We start from the raw sequence: 20,476 nt of genomic DNA on the forward strand, positions 1-20,476 counted from the left end.
GTGTGTGTGTGTGTGTGTGTGTGTGTGTGTGTGTGTGTGTGTAAAACCAAAAAAACCAAACAAACCATAATATAGTTTGACTGGACCTAAAGTCATTATTCCCTAAGGAGAACAATGAATAATAACCCTGGAAGTATAGACTGGACTATCCTATTAGGTGCCCCTAATTCATGCTGCTGTTAATAATGAATATCCCTCACTCCCAGTTTCTAAGGCATTCATGCCTCTGGAAGCTCTAAGTCTAGTCAAGTGAACAAGCATTTACTAAGTGCAGGGGATACAAAGAAAGGCAAAAAACTCTTCTCTGCCCTCAAAGAGGTCACAGTTTAAAGGGGGAGACAACATATGAACAACTAGGCACAAACAAGATAGGATAAATTGGCAATAATCATCAGAGGGAAGGTATTAGGGAAACAATAAAGTTTTTGCAGAAAGAGAGAGCTTAGCTAAGATCTGAAGGAAGCCAGGAAAACCAGGAGGCAGAGTTTGGAAGGGAGAGCATTCTAGGAATGAGAAACAGCCAGTAAAAATACATGAAGTCAGATGATGCACAGAGTCTTGTGTAAGGAATACCAAGGAAAGTGTCAATGGATCTGAATCATTGTATAGTCCAAGGGGAGTAAAGTGTGAGAAGATTAAAAAGGTAGGAAGGGGAGAGGTTATGAAGGGCATTCAATGTGAAAAAGGTTGTTGTATTTAATCCTGGTAGTAACAGGGAGCTACTAGTTTTATTGAGTGGGGAGGGGATCAGTGATGGGGCCAGATCTTCACTTTAGAAAGATCACTTTGACAGCTAAGTGGAGGATGGACTAGAGTGAAGAAACACTTGTACGAGGGAGGCAAAGCATTGCAATAGTCTAGGAATGAGCTGCTGGAGAGCTGTACTAGGATGGTGGCCATCTTAGAGGAGGTAAGGGGCATATATGAAAGATGTTAAGAGGTAAAACCCACAACAGATTGGATATGAAGTGGGGGTGAGGAGGTAATAGAGAGTGAGGAGTTGAGAATGACCCCTAGATTGTGAGCCTGAGTAACTGAGAAGATGATGGTACCCTCAGTAGTAATAGGGAAGTAAGGAAGAGAGAGGGTTTGAGAGGAAATACAATGGGTACTATTTTGGATATGTTGAGTTTAAGATGTCTATGAGACATCCAGTTTGAGATATCTAATAGGGAGTTGGAGATGTGACACTGGAGGTCTGCAGAGAGGATAAGTAGAGTTGAGAAATCATAATCCGAATCCACGTGACCTGATGAGATCACCAAGTGAAATGGGAAAGGGGGAGAATAGAAGAGGGCCCAGGACAAAAGCCCTGTGCTGAAGATTCAGCAAAGGAGATGAAGAAAGAATGGTCAGATTGATAGGAGAACCAGGAGAGCAGTATCACAAAAACCTAGAGAAAAGAAAGTATCAAGGATAAGAGGGTGATCAACAGTGTGAGAGGCTGCACAAAGGATAAGAAGGATGAGGATTGAAAAAAGGTCCATTAAGGGGCAGCTAGGTGGCGAGGTGGATAGAGCTCTGGCCTTGGAGTCAGGAGGATCTGAGTTCAAATCTGACCTCAGACACTTGACACTTACTAGCTGGGTGACCCTAGGCAAGTCACTTAACCCTGATTAAAAAAAACAATAGAAAAAAAGGTCCATTAGATTTGGCAATTAAGGGATCATTGGTAACATGAAGAGAGTAATTTCAATGGAATGAAGCCAAATGCAGAGTCAAGAAGAGAGTGGAAAGTAAGTACAGGCACTGCTTGTAGAAGGTTCTCTTAAGGAATCTAACCACAAAATGAAAGAGACACAGAATGATAGCTAGCAAGGATAAATCAAGTGAGGATTTTTTAAGGATGGGGAAAACATAGGTTTGTTTGTAAATAGTAGGAAGTCAGCCAGTAGACAAAGAGAGACAGAGGATCATGAAAGAGTAGGGATGATAGAGAAGATAATCTGATAAGAACATGGAATTGGGATCACTTGTGCATATGAAGGGCTTTGCCTAGGCAAGAAGAGGGGGAAATAGTGAGGGAAGGCATTTCAAAGATAAGAGATAAGGAAGAGGGGAAAAGAAGGAAAATGACCTGAGGGGTTTTTTTGTTTGTTTTCCAGTAAAATATGAGGCAGTTTTCTTGGGTGACAAGGTAAGGGAGGAGAGGTAACCATGAGACATTGGAGTAAGGATGGAAAAAGTTTGGTGGAAAATGGGATAATGACTCAATTAGAGAGATGTAAGAGGATTGACTTGCTGCAGTGAGGGCCCACTTAAGATTTTGTAACATAAATTTGTAGTGAACCCAGTCAGCATAGTGTGTGTGTGTGTGTGTGTGTGTGTGTGTGTGTGTGTGTGTTTTCCTCTAGCTCTGTTTAGCAGCATAAGAATAGTTTAATAGTTGGCTATAGGATTTATCTATCAAGTGTACATCTGAAAGAAGAAAACCTATTAGAAAACTCATTCATTCCTATGAATCATCCAAAGCAGAGAATGAGACAGAAATCTCTCACTGTCTCACCCACCACCACCACCACCCCCTCTTCATAGGACACTAAAAGGGGAAGCTTGATTACAAGGAAAAGTAACCCTTGCAGCCAGTTAGTGGCAAGTGGACAAGATTGGTATGATCCTAATATTGTAGCTGAAACAAAAGCTTAATACCTTAAGCACTCAACCTCAAACTCAGACGAAATGCTAGATTATAATGCTATGTGTATGTTAGGCCTGTATGTCTGTTATTTTTTCTTTGTCTTATCCCTTCTCCCTCATCAAAAAAATTAATAAGTAAAACAAACCAACCTTCTTATCTACAACCTTGTTTATGAATTTCTGCTCTGGGGCCCTCTATTCTCTCTCTGTGGTCTCAGAGAGGATGGGCGGCACCTTTCAATCTGTTATCACAGTAGATGTGGTTTCACAGACAAAAAAAAATGAGCTTGTTTTGAAGAAGTGAATAGGAGGGGCTAACATATATTAGAACAAGTAAGCTCTAGATTGTTTTTCTCCCCAGTGAAAGAAAGAGAAAGCAGAAGATATTGGTGTGTGGGAGGGCAAAGGAAAGAAGCCAAGAGCTGGCAGTCCTGGCTGATCCAGGATGAAGAGCCAATAGTATTTGGAGAGAATTATTTTCCTTGCAGAGTTGAGCTAAATTAGGGAGTAGAGGGAGAGGGAGATACCTTGAAACATATAAGTGAATTTTTTTAAAAAATGACTAAAATTCCAAACTTAAATATCTGAGTGGGGAATGGAAAGAAAAGACACCCAAGGAAGAAATGTATCTAACATTTGCTAAGGTGATTATCTCCTCATTTAAGCACTGCTGAGTAAAGGTACCTCCTTCTCTGGGTTCCTCCCCCCATTAGGTTTTTTTTTTTGGTAGGTGCTGATGAATGAGCAAATATAAATATGGATTGACATCACAGTATGAGACTGGTGGACTCATTAGCCAGTGCTGTTTATAGCCACAGAATCATAAGCTGACAGCTGAAAGAGACCTCAGAGGCCATCTAGCTCAAAAGCTTTCATGTTCCAGATGAGGAAAATGAGGCCCAGGGAGATCAAGTGACTTCAATCAATCAATAAGCATTTGTTAAGCACCTACTATGTGTCAGGAATGGTGCTAAGCACTGGTGATATGAAAAGAGGCAAAAGTCAGCCCCTGCCCTCCAGAAGCTTTCAATCTAATGAGAGAGACAACATGCAAACAAATATAGTTAACCCTTCCACATTGCAGGGCACAGTGGCACCCCCAGATCTGGAAAATTTCACGTAAAATTTTTTGGCCCTCCCTTCATACCAGAAAGGAAGTCTGAATTATGATGGTATTAAAAGATAAAATATGTTGATATTATACAATACTATACATATATTTTATGCATTTCTGAGTTTCCAAACTTTTTCTGTGTTGTCTGCAGCTTCCACAAAACTCCCCAAAAATTCCCATTTAATTTTTTATGCACATCAGCAATATATCAAAACCATGATGTGGAAAGATTAACTGTATATACAAAGTAAACTATATACAGGATGAACAGAAAATAATTAAATGAGGGAAAGCGCTGGAATTAAGAGGGTTTGGGGAAGGATAGGAAGGGTATCTTCCCGTAGAAGGTGTTCAAGGTGACACAGGAAGTAGGTATCAGAGACAGGATTTAAACCCAGGTCCTCCAATTTTAGAACTACTCTTCTTTCCACTGTATAACAATGACTCCTAGGTGATACTGTCACTTAAAGAAAGGCAGTATAGAAAGCCAGGGACATCTACACATGCACCTGCAGTAGAACGTCAGAACACTGGCTGTGTGATCCTGGACAAATCACCTAACCTCTGTTTGCCTCAGTTTCTTCCCTTGTAAAATGGAGTTAATAACAACACCTACCTCTCAAAGTTGTTGTGAGGACCAGATGAAAGAATATTTATAAAGCACTTAGCACAGTGTCTGGCACACCAGAGGTGATTAATAAATGTTTATTCACTTCCCTTCTTCCGAGGGTGGAAGGGAAGCTGAATCATTATCATCTCCCAGCTGGTTTCTGTGTTTGTTCCAACTTGTGTGGGTGGTGGGTAAACAGCTTTTGATGGCCTAATTCCTTAAAAGAGGAAACTGAGAATCACTGTCTAGGTGATAATAGGATTCGAATATTGGAAAGCAGAATAATGGTAGAATGTTTCTTATCTTCCTCACTGATCATAAATTTGATGAGGGAAGGGACTGGGGTGTGGGCACTTGTGGGGAACCTGCAGCTTCGAGGTCACAGGAAGAAGTTTGGATTCAGTCAAAGGGCTGCACTTGAGGACCTAGAGAGCCACATGTGGTCATGAGGCTGCAGGTTCCCCGGCCCTGAACTAGACTTTTTTTTTTCATTTCTAAAGAAACAAAAGGGATCCAAGCCTAGCTTGCCAAAGTGCAGTGGAAGGAAAGTGATTTCAGAAGATAAGGTCCCAGATTTTTGTATAGATTTACTCAAAACACTTCTGGAACTAGTTTGACTAAAGCCCAGCCACCTGGGGTAAAAAGCCTGAACTTGTTGGCCTTTGGCTATGTGTTTCTCACAATCTCAGAGCATCATTTACATAAAAAGACTAGCACAAGGAACTGAATTTCCAGGAGGTTTGAAATTTCAAATCCAGGAGTGGCTTTAGCTATCCTCCCACAGAACCTTTGAAAAACAGATGCAATCTGGAAGTATTTTCATTTCAAAAGGGGAATAGCCCAGCCTTCCCTTCTGTTTTTCTTTTAGCTTTTTGCATGGTTTTTTAATGGTCTTATTCTTCAGGGTTTGTTTGTTGTTGTTATTCACCCCTGATACAAACCCAGGACAACTGTAATTAAAAGAAGACAAAACATACAGAATTTCCCCCCTAAATAGCCTGATCAAAATGGTAAAGCAGTAACTCCCAGCTTTAATTCAACAAATTTTTTTTTAAGCATTTACTATGTGTGAGACAGTTTGCAATGTATTTGGGATGCAGAGATACTGAAAAAGTCACAGATGTTGGCCTCAGGAAGCTCATTTTCCCTTGGGATGGGGTGGAGGATAGAAATACAACATAGAGGGAGATAAGTAAATGCAATGTAATTTGAGGAAAGAGAGCCCCAATAAGGAGGCAGCTTGGTGCAGTGGGAAAGGACTTGGGATCATATCTTACTTCAGATGCTTACTACGTGTGTGACCACAGGGAACTCCTTTAGCCTTCCTTGTCTTCAATATTCTCTTCTGTAAAATGATGAGATTGGTCCAGATGGCCTCTGAGGTCTTTTCTGGCTCCAGAATCATAATCTTATGAACTGGGAAAGTCTGGCAAGGCTCCTCAGTGGAGACCTGACCTGAGCCTTAAAAGAAAATAAAGAACATGAAAGCAAGAGATGAGGTGGCCACAATGCATTCTAGGAATGGGGAAAGGTTTTGATCAGAGCAAGTAGGTGGAACATGGAATGCAGGAGTTACAGGGAGTAGCTTGCTAGCAATTCAATTAGCCAGTGTTGCCCCTAAGGAGGAGTATGAAAAAGAAATGTATTATAAGGTTCCCCCTGTGCCCTGACCCACATCCTTATAAAATGGGGAATAGCTAAGCTACTAGGTAGCTTGGTCAGTTGGGTAGCTGCCCTACATGTTAAAGTCAAAGTTAGCCAGTCAAGTGTTATTTATTAAGCACTTAATGTGTGCCAAGCAGTATGCTAAGCATTGGAGGCAAAACAAAAACAAACAAACAAAACCCAGTCTCTGTTTTCAAGGGACTCGTGGTCTAAAGGGAGAGACCACATGCTAATAAATATGTACAAGAAATATACAGGGTAAATTGAGATAATATTGCAAAGTGCTTAGTACAGCACCAGGCATGTGATAGGCACTTGATAAATGTGTGTTTTCTTCCTAAATTAGGGTGGTGCTGTGATGGCTCTGGAGTTGCCCTAGAATTGACTTACTCTAGCCCTGGCCAAAAACCAATCCAAATGTTCCCCCTGCACTTCCCCTTCCCTCACTAATGTGAAAAAGAAATGGGCTTTTGAGCCCAGGTGGGCTAGGCACTGGAAGACTGTGATTCTCCTTGTATTCTTCCCCATTTTTTCCCGTAGGAATAGGAAAAAGTGTTTTCTTCTCTTGGTTCCTGTCTTTCTTTAACCATTTACCAAAGGGGGTTCCTTTGTCTTCCCATTCCTTCCACATATTTAATAAGATAATCAAAGGAAGTAAAGAGGAATTAGACTAGAGAGATGATGGGGAAGAAAAACATTAAAGAAAAGGAAGAGGAGGAGGATAGATAGGAAGGAAAAGATAAAAAGAAGTATAAGAGGAAAGAGAGAAAAGACAGAACCCAGGAAGTGATAGTTTAGTTACTCTCTTCCACAGATTAGTGAAGTCTTTCTGATGCTTCAGAGACACATGAAAGAAGGAAATGTACAAGATCTCTATCTGTGGTGAATGCCTTGTTCAAAGGGAGACAGAATAATGGGTCACATTAGCAATAATCAGCATGTCATAGGCAAATGTTATGACCACGGCTGGACGGTAGGTGGTAGGGCCTGGGAGAGGTAGGCTTTCCTCATAACTTTCATGGCTAGGCTGTAATATCTGGGAATCCAAACTCTGCCTTCTCTCATTTCATCATGGTCTTCAGTTTCCCCGTTTGTAAAACTGGAACAAGGTTAGGATGTAGGGTATACAAAGAGTTTTTCTTGAAGATTCCTTCTAGCTCTTAAATGTCTATGGATTTACGGGTCTACATTGAATGTAACTGACAGAAACTCCTTTGATCTCCTCTGAAGGTTTTCTCAGCTTTCATTTATGGCTGTGTTTGGGGCATGAGAAAAGCTTTTCTCCTAGAGAACCAAAATCCCATTCATCCTCCCTCTTCACTATACCCCCTTCACCAGACCCTTGATGGAGTTAGGGAAAAGTCAAGAACCATTTCTATTGCCAAAAAAGTGCCCCACCTCATATTTTGTTTGGTTGGTTTTTGACAACAAAACATTCTCTGCTTTACAGTGTGGAGAGGGAGTGGTTTACCAAGGATTCTATATTTGGGTCAAGCTATTGAGAGCATGACCTTTTCAAGTGTGAGCACTGCATACTCATCTTGACAGAATACCCCACCAAGTTTCCAAAATGCCAGACTATTTTTGGTTTTGTGGGTTTTCACCATTTTATTTTTCCTTGATACTAACCACTCTTCTCAGTTTCAAATCCTCACTCTTGTTCTCCTTTCTGTTTTTGGACCCTTCCATATTTTCCTCTTTTCTTTTTTTCCTTCCATATTTTATCTGTAGTGTTTAAGTAAGGCCATTCATTTTTATAATCAATATATTATTATTATTATTATTATTATTATTATTATTAGAAACATGATGTGGAAGGTATAGGAAATGTTCCTGCAAGAAGTCCCAGGAATGGTAGATTTGTTTCTTCTGTTACTATGAAAGCTTGGACCAGTTCTAAGGGAAATCAGGTCTGGTTGAGGATGTGCCTTCTCCTCTCTCTCATAGACAAATCATAGGTGGTGATTTGAAAAAACAAAACCAAAAAACACATGTAACCTGTGCCTTGAAGACTCTGGATTAACATGAACCAGGTTCAGTCCTGGTTGTTGTTGTTGTTCAGTTGTTTTCATTTGTGTCCTACTTTTCTTGGCAAAGATCTTGGAGTGGTTTGCCACTTCCTTCTCCAATTCAGATGGGGAAACAAGCAGACAGGATTAAGTGACTTGCCCAGGGTCACACAGCTAGGAAGTATCTGAGGCCGGATTGGAACTAAGGAAAATGAGTCTTTCTGACTGCAGACCTGGCACACTGTGCAACCAAAAGGATTAGTTTCTCTCTTTGCCTCCATCTGGGGTTAATCTAATACAATCTTCACAATAAAGCTTAGGGGTAGTTCATATCCTCATATATGAGTAAAAAAGTTCCCTATTCCCACATAGCTACTCAATGTACAATATGGATATTGGATATAGGACGAAGTTTATTTCATCTACCACAGAAAACATATAAGATATGAAGGACTCCCCCAAGTGCCCTTGAGCAAATAAAGAAACAAAAGGCAAGCGAACAGCCCATCAGACTCTCTTACCCTCCTACCAGAAGGTAAAAACACTTTGGAGTTTATTGAACAAATAATTCCCCATTAACCTTGGGTTTGTGATGTCTGAGCAATTTAGAGCAACGGCAAGAAGAATTACAGCTTCTCCCATGGCATGGCTTATAGCTCTTCGATTGCAGGATGATCTTCTCCCCTCCTTCTTCCCTCCCTTTCTTTCTTCTCTCTCCACCTCTTTCCCTTCTCCCTCCCTCCTTCTCTTCTTCTTCTACCCTCTCTCTCCTCCCTCCCTCTCCTTTTCCCCTCTCCACTGTCTCATGGGGAACTCTATATGAAGAAAATCTCTTTACCAAAGCAAATCCTTACTTTTTTGTTAACTTATAGTCATACTGTACCACCCTAGAAACTGTGAGATTAAACAATCTACCCAGGTTCACCCAGTCAGTCCATGTCAGAGGCTGAATCTGAACCCAGGTCTTCCTGATTAAGGCCAGCTAGGTGTCAAAGTGGATAAAGGGCTGGGCCTTGAGTCAGGAATATCTGAGTTCTAATCTGACCTCAGATACTTACTGAACTTACTAGCTGTGTGACTCTGGGCAGGGCACTTACTTCTGTTTGCCTCATCTATAAAATGAGAATAATAAAAGTACCTGCCTCCCTGGATTGTTGTGAGGATCAAATGAGATAATAGTCTTAAAGTGCTTAGAACAGTGCCTGGCTCACAGTAAGTGCTTTATAAATGTTAGCTATTGCTATTTCATTAAATTGTAAGCTCCCTTGAAGACAGGAACTGTCTTTTGCCTCTTTTTGTATCCCCAGCCCTTAGCACAGTGCTTAATACACATTTATTGTATTGTATTAAATTGGATTATATCTAATATGTTGTGCTGCAATTGCATATATCCATGCCCATAACATTTCTATAACTTAGGCCTTACTGAAATGGATCTATAGCCTTGTTTCATTCCAAAGTTCCTTCCAATGATTCAGATTGCAACCTGTCCATGCTGCCCACTCTACTCAACTCTTGCCTGTGTCCCCCAAGAGGTTCGCATGCCGAGTCCACTCAGTCAGCTGAATGACTTTCTTGCTTTCTATTGACATCTCCAGAAGGCCAGTGAAGCTTTCTGCCAGTCCACACATTAACCCCTACTCATATCACATGGCCTCCCATCTTTTCTTCCTACCATCTAATTCCTCATTTTTTAGCCAGGTCTTCCCTGTATGGGAGATACATCCATCATTCTAGAGTTCCCCTTCTCATTCTCAAGATCTCAAAAGTATTAATACAATTAGGACTGTCCATATGTTGTCTCTCATTCCTCCCACTTCACTGACCCACTTCCATTTCCTGACATATGTCCTCACTAATACACTGCATGCTACTTTTACATGTTATTTATCATGGATAGGATGCCATAGATTGCTTACATCTATCATGTTTCTTTCTAGCTAAATGGCACAGTGGATGGAGCACTGCACCTGGAATCAGGATGACCTGATTTCAAATCTGGAATCAGACATTTACGACCTATGTGACCCTGAGCTAGTAACTAAACCTTTGCCTCAGTTTCTTCATCTGCAAAATGGTACTAATAACAGCACGTAAAGCTCAGGATTGTTGGAAGGATCAAATGAGATAACATTGGTAAATCATTTAGCATAGTGCCTAAAACACAGTGGGTGATAAATTAAAAAATTGCTCCCTTTTCTCTTTCCCCTTCCCACTGCCTTTTGAGTTGCTTGTAATTTTAAGTCTTCTGAGACTAAGGAATGCTATGATTCACAATCATAAAGCGTCACTCTAAGGGTATTGAGGTCTAAGAGATGGGCTTTCCTGGCAGTAGCTAGTTTGAGATCAGTGAAACTATTAGGATTTAAGCTCCTTGAAGGCAGGGACTATATTTGTTCTTTTTTTGTATCCTCAATGCCTATCACAGTGCCTGGTACACAGTGGATGCTTAATGATGTTGATTGACTGACCATGTGTGAATAGCACTGTTCTGGATTACTGTAATGTCTCATCATGCATGGAAGTAACCTTCATGCTCAAAGGTTATGCCAATAATCTTATACACACAGAGCATCCCAAAAGTCTTAGTGAAGTGTGTGTATGTGTGTATGTAAAATGGATCTTTGATCTTTGAAGGGAAAAATATTAGGTGGGAGAGAACAGGAAAGATATTATAGGACTGATGTGCAAATTGTCCCAATTTCTAAAAAAGGTGAACTGAGAAGATTCCCTGAACTCTAGTCCAGAGAGCTTGACTTTGATTCCTGACAAGATTCTGGAAATGTTTTAAAGGAATGGTTTGTGAGCACTTAAAAATGGAAGCAGTGATCAAAATGAACCAGTGGGGACATACATACTTACCAATATTTCAGTGGATCTGAGAACTAATTAAGCTGCATATTTCTTCCATTGGTACAGATTCCAACCGTTCCATGCCTCCTCATCTTGTATAATTCTTACCCATGCTCTTTCATAAATCCTCCACAGAGGGGCCACCCAACCAACCACTCTATGTTTTCTCTAGGACTAGCCCACATTTTTATGGTTCATTAAAGTTTACCAAGTGTTTTCTTCATAATACCTCCGTAAAGTGGGTGATATATTTTCCTTATTTACATTTTGGGAAGAAAAATAAGGCTTATGAAAGTAGTCCAAGGTCATAGATAATCAACAGTAGAACTGAGATTCAAACTTAGATTTATTGACACCCACAAGCATTGTTCTTTCCACTACATCCTTCTGCCTCTCAGGGACTGGTAGAATATATTTATAAACAGGACCCAGAGAGCCTAAATTTGCTTCTTACTTGTACCTGTTGCTTAGCAGAACAAGTAAAGTCAGTCTTCCATATAACAGCCCTTAGAAGATTTAAGACAGCCCGTCATGTCCTCTTTTCAGGCTAATCACCCTCAAGTCCTCCAACCAAACCATGCACGACATTAACACAAGGCCCTTTGCAAGCCTGATTGAGGAACATTTCTTTCTGGTTGTGCTCTTCAGGATGGCCACCAATGTGTGTGTGTTGCCCAAAACTGACTACAATCCTCCAGATGTGGTCTGACCAGAGCAGAGGAGGGCCGGGCTATCACTCCCCTCCTTCTTAAAAGGTGATTATACTTCATGCAGTGTTAACTTGACTGTTATATCTTTCGCTCATACTAAGCTAACAGTCCACTATAACGTGAGATGCTTTGCTGTTCCCCCTTCTCCTCCTGGCTGATGAGCCACTCTCTCCAACTCAAGCAACTTGCATGCTCTTGAAAGCAAAAGCCATCTTAGATGTGTCGAGTACTCCACACTTATCCTTTAAATCAGGCTTGCACAACATATGGCCTGCTTGCAGCCCGCCAAAGGATTTCAGGTGGCCCCAAGAAAAATACAGGATTGTCACTGCGCACTCTCCTGTTTGTCACGTGACCCATGGCAACCAACCATCATTAGTCTGTCTCTAGTCTAACCTGTTTGGGGCCAGAAGAAGTTCAGCCTATTTTAATTTTGGCTCCTACCTATTGCCAAATTGTGCAGGTCTGCTTTAAATGTTTATTGACTGGCTGACTGATTATAGAAGTGATTTCAGGATGATGATTTCTGAATCCCTTCTGCTCCATCACCACTCACCCCCCACATACATACTATTGGATAATTTCAGTTTCCCCTCCTTACCTTCTGGATTTCCGTATAGGTCATTGATTTCTCTGGGCCTTGGAATCACCTCAGTGCCTTTTCACTGATTGTCCCCCACCCCTGGAATGTTCCCTCTCCTGTCTCTTGCTGCTGACTTCTTTCAAGATTCAATTCAAATACCACCTTCTGCAAAAAGCCTCTCCTGATCCACCGGCCTGATAGTGCCTTCCCTATGAGATTACCTCCCCCTTTACACTGTGTATGTGTTTGGTCTAGACATAGTTGTTTCTATGTTGTCTCCACCATTAGAATGTGAGTGTCTTGAGAGTGGGGCCTGTTTTTGCTTTTATCTGTATCACCAGCACTTAGTATGATGCTTGGCATATAGTAAGCATTTAATAAATGCTTGTTGACTCAGTGACTGTCTCGGCTTCCTCAACTGCAAAATGACCTGGAATATCACTGCTGGCCCTTTCAACTCAATCAGTCTGTGATTCTTTGATTGTTTTCCTCTGTGGTAGGAGAAGCTCTTATTCAGGACAAATTATTGGCTCTGGGAACCTGCTTTTGGAGTTAAGGACCTGTAGAGTGGAAATTGTTCTGTACTCCTAGGGACCATAAAGAAACTCTTTGCCAATTACAAGTAAATGAAAGATCTCCCTGGAAAGAAAGTACCATGTTCTTCCACACCTTTGGAGTTTTAACATTCTGGGCATGCTGCTGTGCTGGAAGTTATATGAGATATAATAGAGAGCTCCCAGGAAACCCATTACAGACAGGGATCTCTGGTACAGATATACAGAAGTGAAGCTGACTTTGGGCACCCAGACAATGTGAAATGACAGCAGAGGTTGATTCAGTGCAGAAAAAATGCAACTTAAACATATGAATGATAAATGTAAACTCCTTCCTCTGGTTGGTTGTGATCTGTGCTGGAGCCTCCATTATGTCCAGATTCCTCTAGAGGAAGTGGTTGGCATTGAACCTGGAAGAAGAGATTAAGTTGGACTAAAACTGGCCTTAGAATTTAATCATATCTAGAGGAGTCTACTTGTGTGCTAATTGTGGTTTAAACTGTGTAAAGATCACAAATCTGAAGAGACAAAAGAAAGGAAAAGAAATAACATCCCAGCCTAGAGGCATGACATTGATGGAGCATCATGGCTTTACTTCTAGCCAACCTATCACTAGAGTGAAATTTGAATAAGATAGAAATAATGTGGACTTCTTCCCTCTTTCACTACCACCCATTCACATGCAAAAACCTCTTCCTCTTTCAAAAAGCATGTGCTTTGTTACTCTGAAGCAAAATTCACAGCTTTCAGTCCCGGAATGCAGTTAGCGTGCTGATTCTTCCTGGTCTGCAACTCTATCTCCAAAGAACTCTTCCTTCTCCAGAGAAGTGCCCCACCTTGAATGCTTTGGGAAGCCTTTCATGCCCATGAAACCGATTTCATAAGAAGAGATCCGGAAGCGGAAGGGGCCCTTACCAAAGCATTTAGGAAACTTACAGAAAGGAAATAAGTCTCTTCAGGCCCTGCAGTTTGTGTGGCAGCATTCATCCTTGGGGCTGTGACCTCCTGGTCACTTACTACTCTTCTCCAAGATGCAATATCGAGAAGATGATCAGAGTATGGAGGATGAAGATGATGACATCTTTGGTGAAGGTAAAGAGGCTCTCAGAAGTTTTTCCCCATATCTGTGGGAATACTTAAGAAATATGTCTTGAATTGCTCTTTCCTATACTTTGACATGAAGTGGAAAGCTGTTGCCAGGCTGAGCAATCTACCAGCACTAGCAGTGTACCAATAATGAGAAGGCCTTGCTAAATTTATTTGAAATGATGGAAAATGGGCATTCCTAATGAATTTTATGGATAGGCAACTCTATCCCAGAGTCAATACATACTAAAGCAAGGGGCTAGAGACTTAGGAAGCAATACCAATTCTTTCTTCTTTTAAAATAATTTTCCAGAGAATACCTCTGTACAGTAACAGCATTGATTCTCTGTACTTCCCCCTTTATTTTACTCTCTTCTTCATTTATCTTCTAGCCAAGGACAGCCAGACTCAGCAGCCTGTATATAAAGGTGCTCAATATTTACCGAATGAATGCACCAAAGGGACTGAGTAGACCTATTGTTCCTTTGAGAGCATCCTTTAGCTTTTAGATAAACAACATGACTATGGCATCTGCAGCAATGCCTAAATAACAACATGCCTATGACATCTGCAATCATAATTTAAATTTTATTCTCTTACATTCCTTTTCCAACTTAAATAGACATAAGTTTTGTCATAGTGATATGAACAGTAACGGCCAACACATAGAGGTTATATGGTATAGAGAGGATAGTGACCGGTCCTCAAAATCAGGAAAACCTGGGTTCAAGGTGGATTCTGACATATACTGGGCAAGTCACTTAACCTTGATGTTCCTTATGTACATGTTCTCTCTAAGGATAGTAATAATACCTAGCATTTACATAGTGCTTTAAGGTTCACAATGTACTTTACATGTTTTTTTATGTGCTCCTTGCAACAGTCCTATGACAGGTGATATTATTATCCCCATTTTACAGATGAGGAAATACATAGTAAGTGTCTAAATCAAGATTCAAACTTGGATTTTTCTGATCCAGGTCCAGTGCTCTACTCACTGTGCCACTTAGCTGTCTCTAACTCTGGAAGGTGCTTGGTAGCAGGTGCTTATCTGTAACAGTAAGGGATGTTTTCCAATAATTTCCTATACCAGTGAAATCAGAGGTATTTCCCACCCCACAACCACCTGCCCACCCACATGCTCAAAAAAACCCAAACAAACCCAAAAGCATTGCCAGAACAGATAGAGATGTTTTCTTGTCTAATTGTCACAAGGTTATTTGAAGAATCAACAGAAGATTTGGAAAAAGACTGAAATCCAGCCTGGAAGCACATCATCTACATCTCTGTCAAACTAAAAAACAAAGCCTCGGTTGTGTTATAATTACAAGTAGCAAAGTGTTGGGTAAAGTAAAGGGTTGGGGGTGATGGTCGAAGGTTAAGTGCCAATTCATGGTCACTTCCTCTAACAATTCAGCATTGGCAGTGTGACTCTGAACCTTAGCTAATAAGGCTCTGAGGTACCTAAGCATAGTATTCCTTTCCTTTGGGAACTTAACCCTAATTTTTGATAGAAATTCATTTACACTTTGCATGTGCTGTTATACCTTTCAAACTCAAGCACTGTTAGAGAACTACGAAAATTTTATGAATAACAACATGCCTATGACATCTGCAGTGGTAATTTACATTTAATTATCTTTCCTTTATGAGTCATAGATGCTCATTTAATTGCATTTTTTTAGTATATGCATTTGTAGGGCTCCTATACGTGAAAATTTTTGATTTCTTGGTACTTCAGAAGATGGCTATCCCCTATAGAATGTAAAGTGATTGAGTGAGGCTGCTACTAAATGAAAGATACTTTCTCAACTAATCTGGTTGTTTGTGGAATTGGTAACGATGGAAGTGGGCAGAAATGTACATTTAAATTCAATTCAACATTAAATGCCTGCTATGGATAAGACAAGAAGAATTCATAGCTTTTGGAGCTGACCCAGGGAAATGGTAACCTGAATTTGGATTCTATCTGAATATCTCTTTTTATGTAAGAAATCCGATGCAACTCCATGTATGGTACTTTTAAAAATCATTTAGTTTGGAGAAAATCTAATAGGGCTAATTTATTGCATCCTAACATCCTATTCTGTTGTTTTATATTGATATGGGGAATTTTTTTGGTCTGTGATTACATTAACAAGATTTTCTCTCCCTTTCATGCCACCATCATTGGGCAGGGGTGGGGGGTGGGGCGGGGTAGAGAGATCCAGCCACGTAACAAATGTACTTAGTCAAGGAAAACAAATTCTCGTTATTAGCCATGTCCAAAAAATGTCTCAATCTGCTCCCCAAATCTAACACTTCTCTGTCAGAAGGTGGGTAGCATACTTTGTCCTCTGTCCTCTGGAAACATGGTTGATCATTGTGTTGATTAGAGTTCTTAAGGCTTTGCAAATTGCTTTGTATGATGTTGTCCTTGTACGAATCCTTCTCCTTGCTCTGCTCACTTCACTCTCCATCAGTTCATATTAGTCTTCCCAGGTTTTATTGAAACTGTCCAATAAGGTTAACTTTATAGACTGATTTTTCACTCCTATTACGAAAGTTGTTAATACTAATAGTACCTTCAGGGGTGGCTGTTGGTTTTGTTTTTTGTTTGGGGGGTGGGTTTTTTTTTTAATATCCATAACTTGGAATTAAACCTAGGTAGGAGAGTTTGATTAAAACATAGCTCTTTGACAACTTTTTCTAAGAATTCCTCTAGGCATTCCCAAATAGCCAGCCCACCTTCCCCAAACTGGCAAGTCCTTGTTTACATTCGGCTACTGAACTAAAGGGTTCACTACCTGTGGACAGTTTCAGTTTAGGCTTCCAAGTTTAGTTAGAAGTGGTCCACCCCAGAGGAAGATTAGGGTGAGGCTGGGCAGGGCAAGTGAATTAAAAACACCTGCCTTGGGGTTCTACAACCTCTGCTACATTCCGCCAGTACTTTATATACTTCAAAGGACTTTCTTGTGCCTTATCTCATTTGCATGATTTGCCTCTGCAAGTTTTGAGTCAGGTATTACAAACCAAATTTCAAGTAAATTTTTACTGGGTTGCTCTTTGGCACCCAGAATCCTGGTTTGGGTTTGTCACTTTATGTGGAAACAGATAATGTAGCTAGGTATGCCTAGCTGTATAAAGTCAGTATTTACAGATATAAATTTTCAAATCAGATACATTTGGGGATGGCCATTTTGAAGGGTTTGTTATAGGATTTCTCAAATACATAGTCAACTTCCTATATATATTAAAATTGAAAAGATTTTTAAAATAATGCAAATAACTATATGATAATATGTTCATTCACAGTGTAGTGGACAGCTTTGTGACCTTAGGGTCACAAACTACCTTAGATGACCTTGAAGCTTCAGTTTGCTTTTTGGTAAAATGAAGGGGTTGGACTAATAACCTATAAGAATCATTTTTTAAACAAATTCTGGGCTTGTGTTTATTTTCCTTTATAAATATTCAAGAGAATAACAGCAGACAGAACACTTCCTGAGAACACCAAACTTTAAATGGAACATATTAAAAGGCATTATCTAAATGTTTCACATATGGGCAAGGCAATATAAAACTAACTCTGTTCACTTGAAAAAATATGAAAATCTGGTGTTTTCTGGTGAAAAATCTGAAACTTATAGACTATATGGAATGTATTTTAGGAAATATATTTTAGGAATATAGTTTAAGAAATGCATTCCTAAAATATCGAACATAAAACGTACAATAAATTTATAAAGAACTCATTTATCCTCACTTTTATATGCTGGAGTCAGGAAGACCTGAGTTCAAAATTGGACTCATACACCAGCTGTGTGACCCTGGGCAAATAACTTAACCTCTTTTATGTTTCAGAAAAACATAAAGTGGGGATAATTATAGCACCCACTTCCCAAGGTTGTTGTGAGGATCAAATGAAATAATATTTATAAAGAGCCTGGCATATAATAGGTACTTAATAAATGCTTTTTCCCCCCTCATTCCTTCCTTCTTAGGCAACATGCTTTCCATCTCTAGATTCATGATCTTATAATTTGCTAGATAAAGTGAGGCATACCTATACACTAGTATTAATGCTTTGCTCCAGTTCCATTCTTGCTTCATCTGATCAAATGTGACTAAAGAAATAAAAAGCTTTTGGTAGCATGAGATACTTCTTCCACAAAGAAAGGGAATGCCCAAGATCTTGTTACCAGGGCAACAGTGTTTTCTTGTTATATACATTTTTAAAGGACCTTTTCCCATCACAAGAACATAAATTTAAACTCATTTGACTTAAAGCAATTACAGACCTGAATAGGTATCACAAGAGCTGAGAATGAAAAATAGAATGAGGGTGAGGGGAAGGGAATGTCCTTAGATCATTTCTTTAACTGTCTTTTATAGATTTTGTTTTTCACATTTGATGTTTTTCTGTGGTTTGAGCGAGTTTTAAGCTTCATAGAACCATGAAACATTGGTCTGTAAATCTGTTCACACTTCCAAAGTGAGGTTGACAGAGCTATCAAAAATAAAAAGAGCAAAAAAAAAAAATGAGCCACCTCAAATGACTGGATTTACGTAGACACAAACAGAGCCTGGCTTTAATTCCCAAACAACACCAGCTGTCTACGTGTCACCTAGAAAACATTTTCTCTCAGGTAGTTAAGCTTTATTTTTTTGGTTCAGCGATTGATTTGATTATCAGCATCTTGAAAAACACAGTAATTAGAATCAGAGACTCCTTTTCCATTGTTGCTTCCAGCTTATCAAATTAAAGGTCTTTCATCTTCTCTGTCACTGTGTGGTCTTGCCAGCCAGTCTGATGCATGCTAGTTATCTGTATGGATAATAGTAATAATTCACCATGATGGTTATAATGATTGGAAAAAGAAAGATAGCTCCATACAGGAGTGGCCCTTGGCCAGCCATCAAGAATAAAGCAGGGCTCGTTAGAGCAAGATTCACATGGGTTAAGGAAGCCATTTGCCAGGTGGGGGTCAGTCAGTACTTATTACCCTGTTGGCATCTGTAAAATAGTACTTGCCTTCTTTCCTTAGACACTGTCAAATATTCATTCTCTCCTGGCTTTGGTACTGCACAAAAATAGAATCATGCAACACTATCATTAGGTAGTTAAAGATGCAAAGTATTTCTCAGCCTCTTTTATTCTCTGGACACCCAGAATAGCCAGCAAGCTCATGCTTGCCATAAGCCTTTACAATACAACTTTTAGAAAGTCACCAAGGTACAGCAAAAGCTCTAATTCTAGCCCTGGAATGGACCAGATGCTAGTCCCTAGCCCTGGGGTGTGAAAGAGTTCCTCTCCTTGATTACTTCTTCTCAGGAAAGCTTGTTTCATCTCAGAGCAGAAAAGGAAAGAGAAATAGAACTAACTGGTCATACATAACCAATAAGATTCCAAAGTGAAAAGAGAAGGCCCTTTTAATAGACAGCATCTACTTACTATTCTTAAAATCTTTTTATTGATTTCATTTATTTTTACATCAAATACATTTACTAATGTCTCCCTCTCTGCACCCCATCCCAAAGAGGCATCCTTTATGACAAAGAATTAAAAAAAAGAGAAAGGGATAAAACCAGCTCAACAAAACTAATACATCGCAAGTCTGATATTATATACGTGTTCCACACCCATAGTCCCCTATCTCTGCAAAGAAGGTGGGGGGAAATAGACTTTTATATCCTATCTTCAGGACTTATTGCTCTTAAATGAGCGCAAATTAATGAATGGTAGCAAGACACTTCACTCGCTTAAAAAAAAAGTCCTTATCTATTTCTCAAGTCATTGCAGTATTATCGTTTCCCCCCCATTCCACAGAAAAGGGAAGTAGAGTTCCAAAAGGTTAAGTGACTTGCACAATGCTTATCTAGGAAGTAAGAAAAGGCATTAGAACTTTTGTCCCTTTTCTGCCTAGCCAGCTCACGTAGCCTACTGTGCTACACTGGGTTGCTACTGAAAAAGAGCTTGGCATAACAATTGACTTTGATTCAGTTCCACAAATAACAGGGCCCACCAGCATTATTTTAGGCCCTGGAGTATACAAAGAAGAAGAAAACAGATTCCCCGCCTTCCAAATCCATATAATTTAGTAATAACTTAGTATCTAATTTTGGGTTACAAAGGACACTTTTTAAATTAACTTTATTGATTATCTTTCATTTTTACACACACTTCATTTCCCCATATCTCTTCTGCAGAGTCATCCTTGATGATAAAAAAAGAAAAAAACTCAGTTGAGTAAAATTAACCAACACATTGATTAATTCAAACAATTCTACCCCCATAATTCTACACACCCCATTCCTTCCATTTTAATTTTTTTGGCTGTTATTACCTTTAAATTGTTGTTATTGTATAGATTATTTTCCTGGTTCTACTTATTTCACTCTGTCAGTTCATAGAAGTATTCCAATGCATCACTGTGCTTTCATAACCATCATTTCTTACAACTGAGTGATATTCTATCACACTCCCATACCAGAATTTGTTTAACCATTCCACAATCAATGGGCATATTGGACTTTCTATTTTTGGACTCCTTGGGAAGCCCCACAGTCTATAGGAAGCCTTTATATCATATATATATAAACTATAACTTATACCTTTTCCCCCTTAATTTTAGTGCCTTTCCTTTATTAATTATTTTTAATTTATCATGTATAG

At 39.6% G+C, this 20,476-nt stretch overlaps 1 protein-coding gene across 10 annotated transcripts in view; it reads left to right on the plus strand.

Annotated features, from left to right (window-relative positions):
* The window catches only part of RIPOR2 (RHO family interacting cell polarization regulator 2), a 262,145-nt gene that overhangs the window by 122,937 nt on the left and 118,732 nt on the right, over positions 1 to 20,476 (plus strand). For 4 of the 10 annotated variants that reach the window (XM_020986851.2, XM_078153562.1, XM_020986852.2 and 1 more), the window contains exon 1: positions 13,415 to 13,827. The exons of 2 other annotated variants lie outside the window; for them this stretch is intronic. In XM_020986851.2, the coding sequence (XP_020842510.1) occupies positions 13,767 to 13,827 (61 nt within the window). In that variant the 5' untranslated portion in view covers positions 13,415 to 13,766. Of the gene's footprint in view, positions 1 to 13,412; positions 13,828 to 20,476 lie in introns of those variants that run through there. 4 more of the 10 variants (XM_020986860.2, XM_020986859.2, XM_020986861.2 and 1 more) reach the window with 3 other exon arrangements.

This window comes from Phascolarctos cinereus, unplaced genomic scaffold (genome assembly GCF_003287225.1).
Source record: "Phascolarctos cinereus isolate Bilbo 61053 unplaced genomic scaffold, phaCin_HiC Scaffold_4;HRSCAF=312, whole genome shotgun sequence".
NCBI classification, from domain to species: domain Eukaryota; kingdom Metazoa; phylum Chordata; class Mammalia; order Diprotodontia; family Phascolarctidae; genus Phascolarctos; species Phascolarctos cinereus.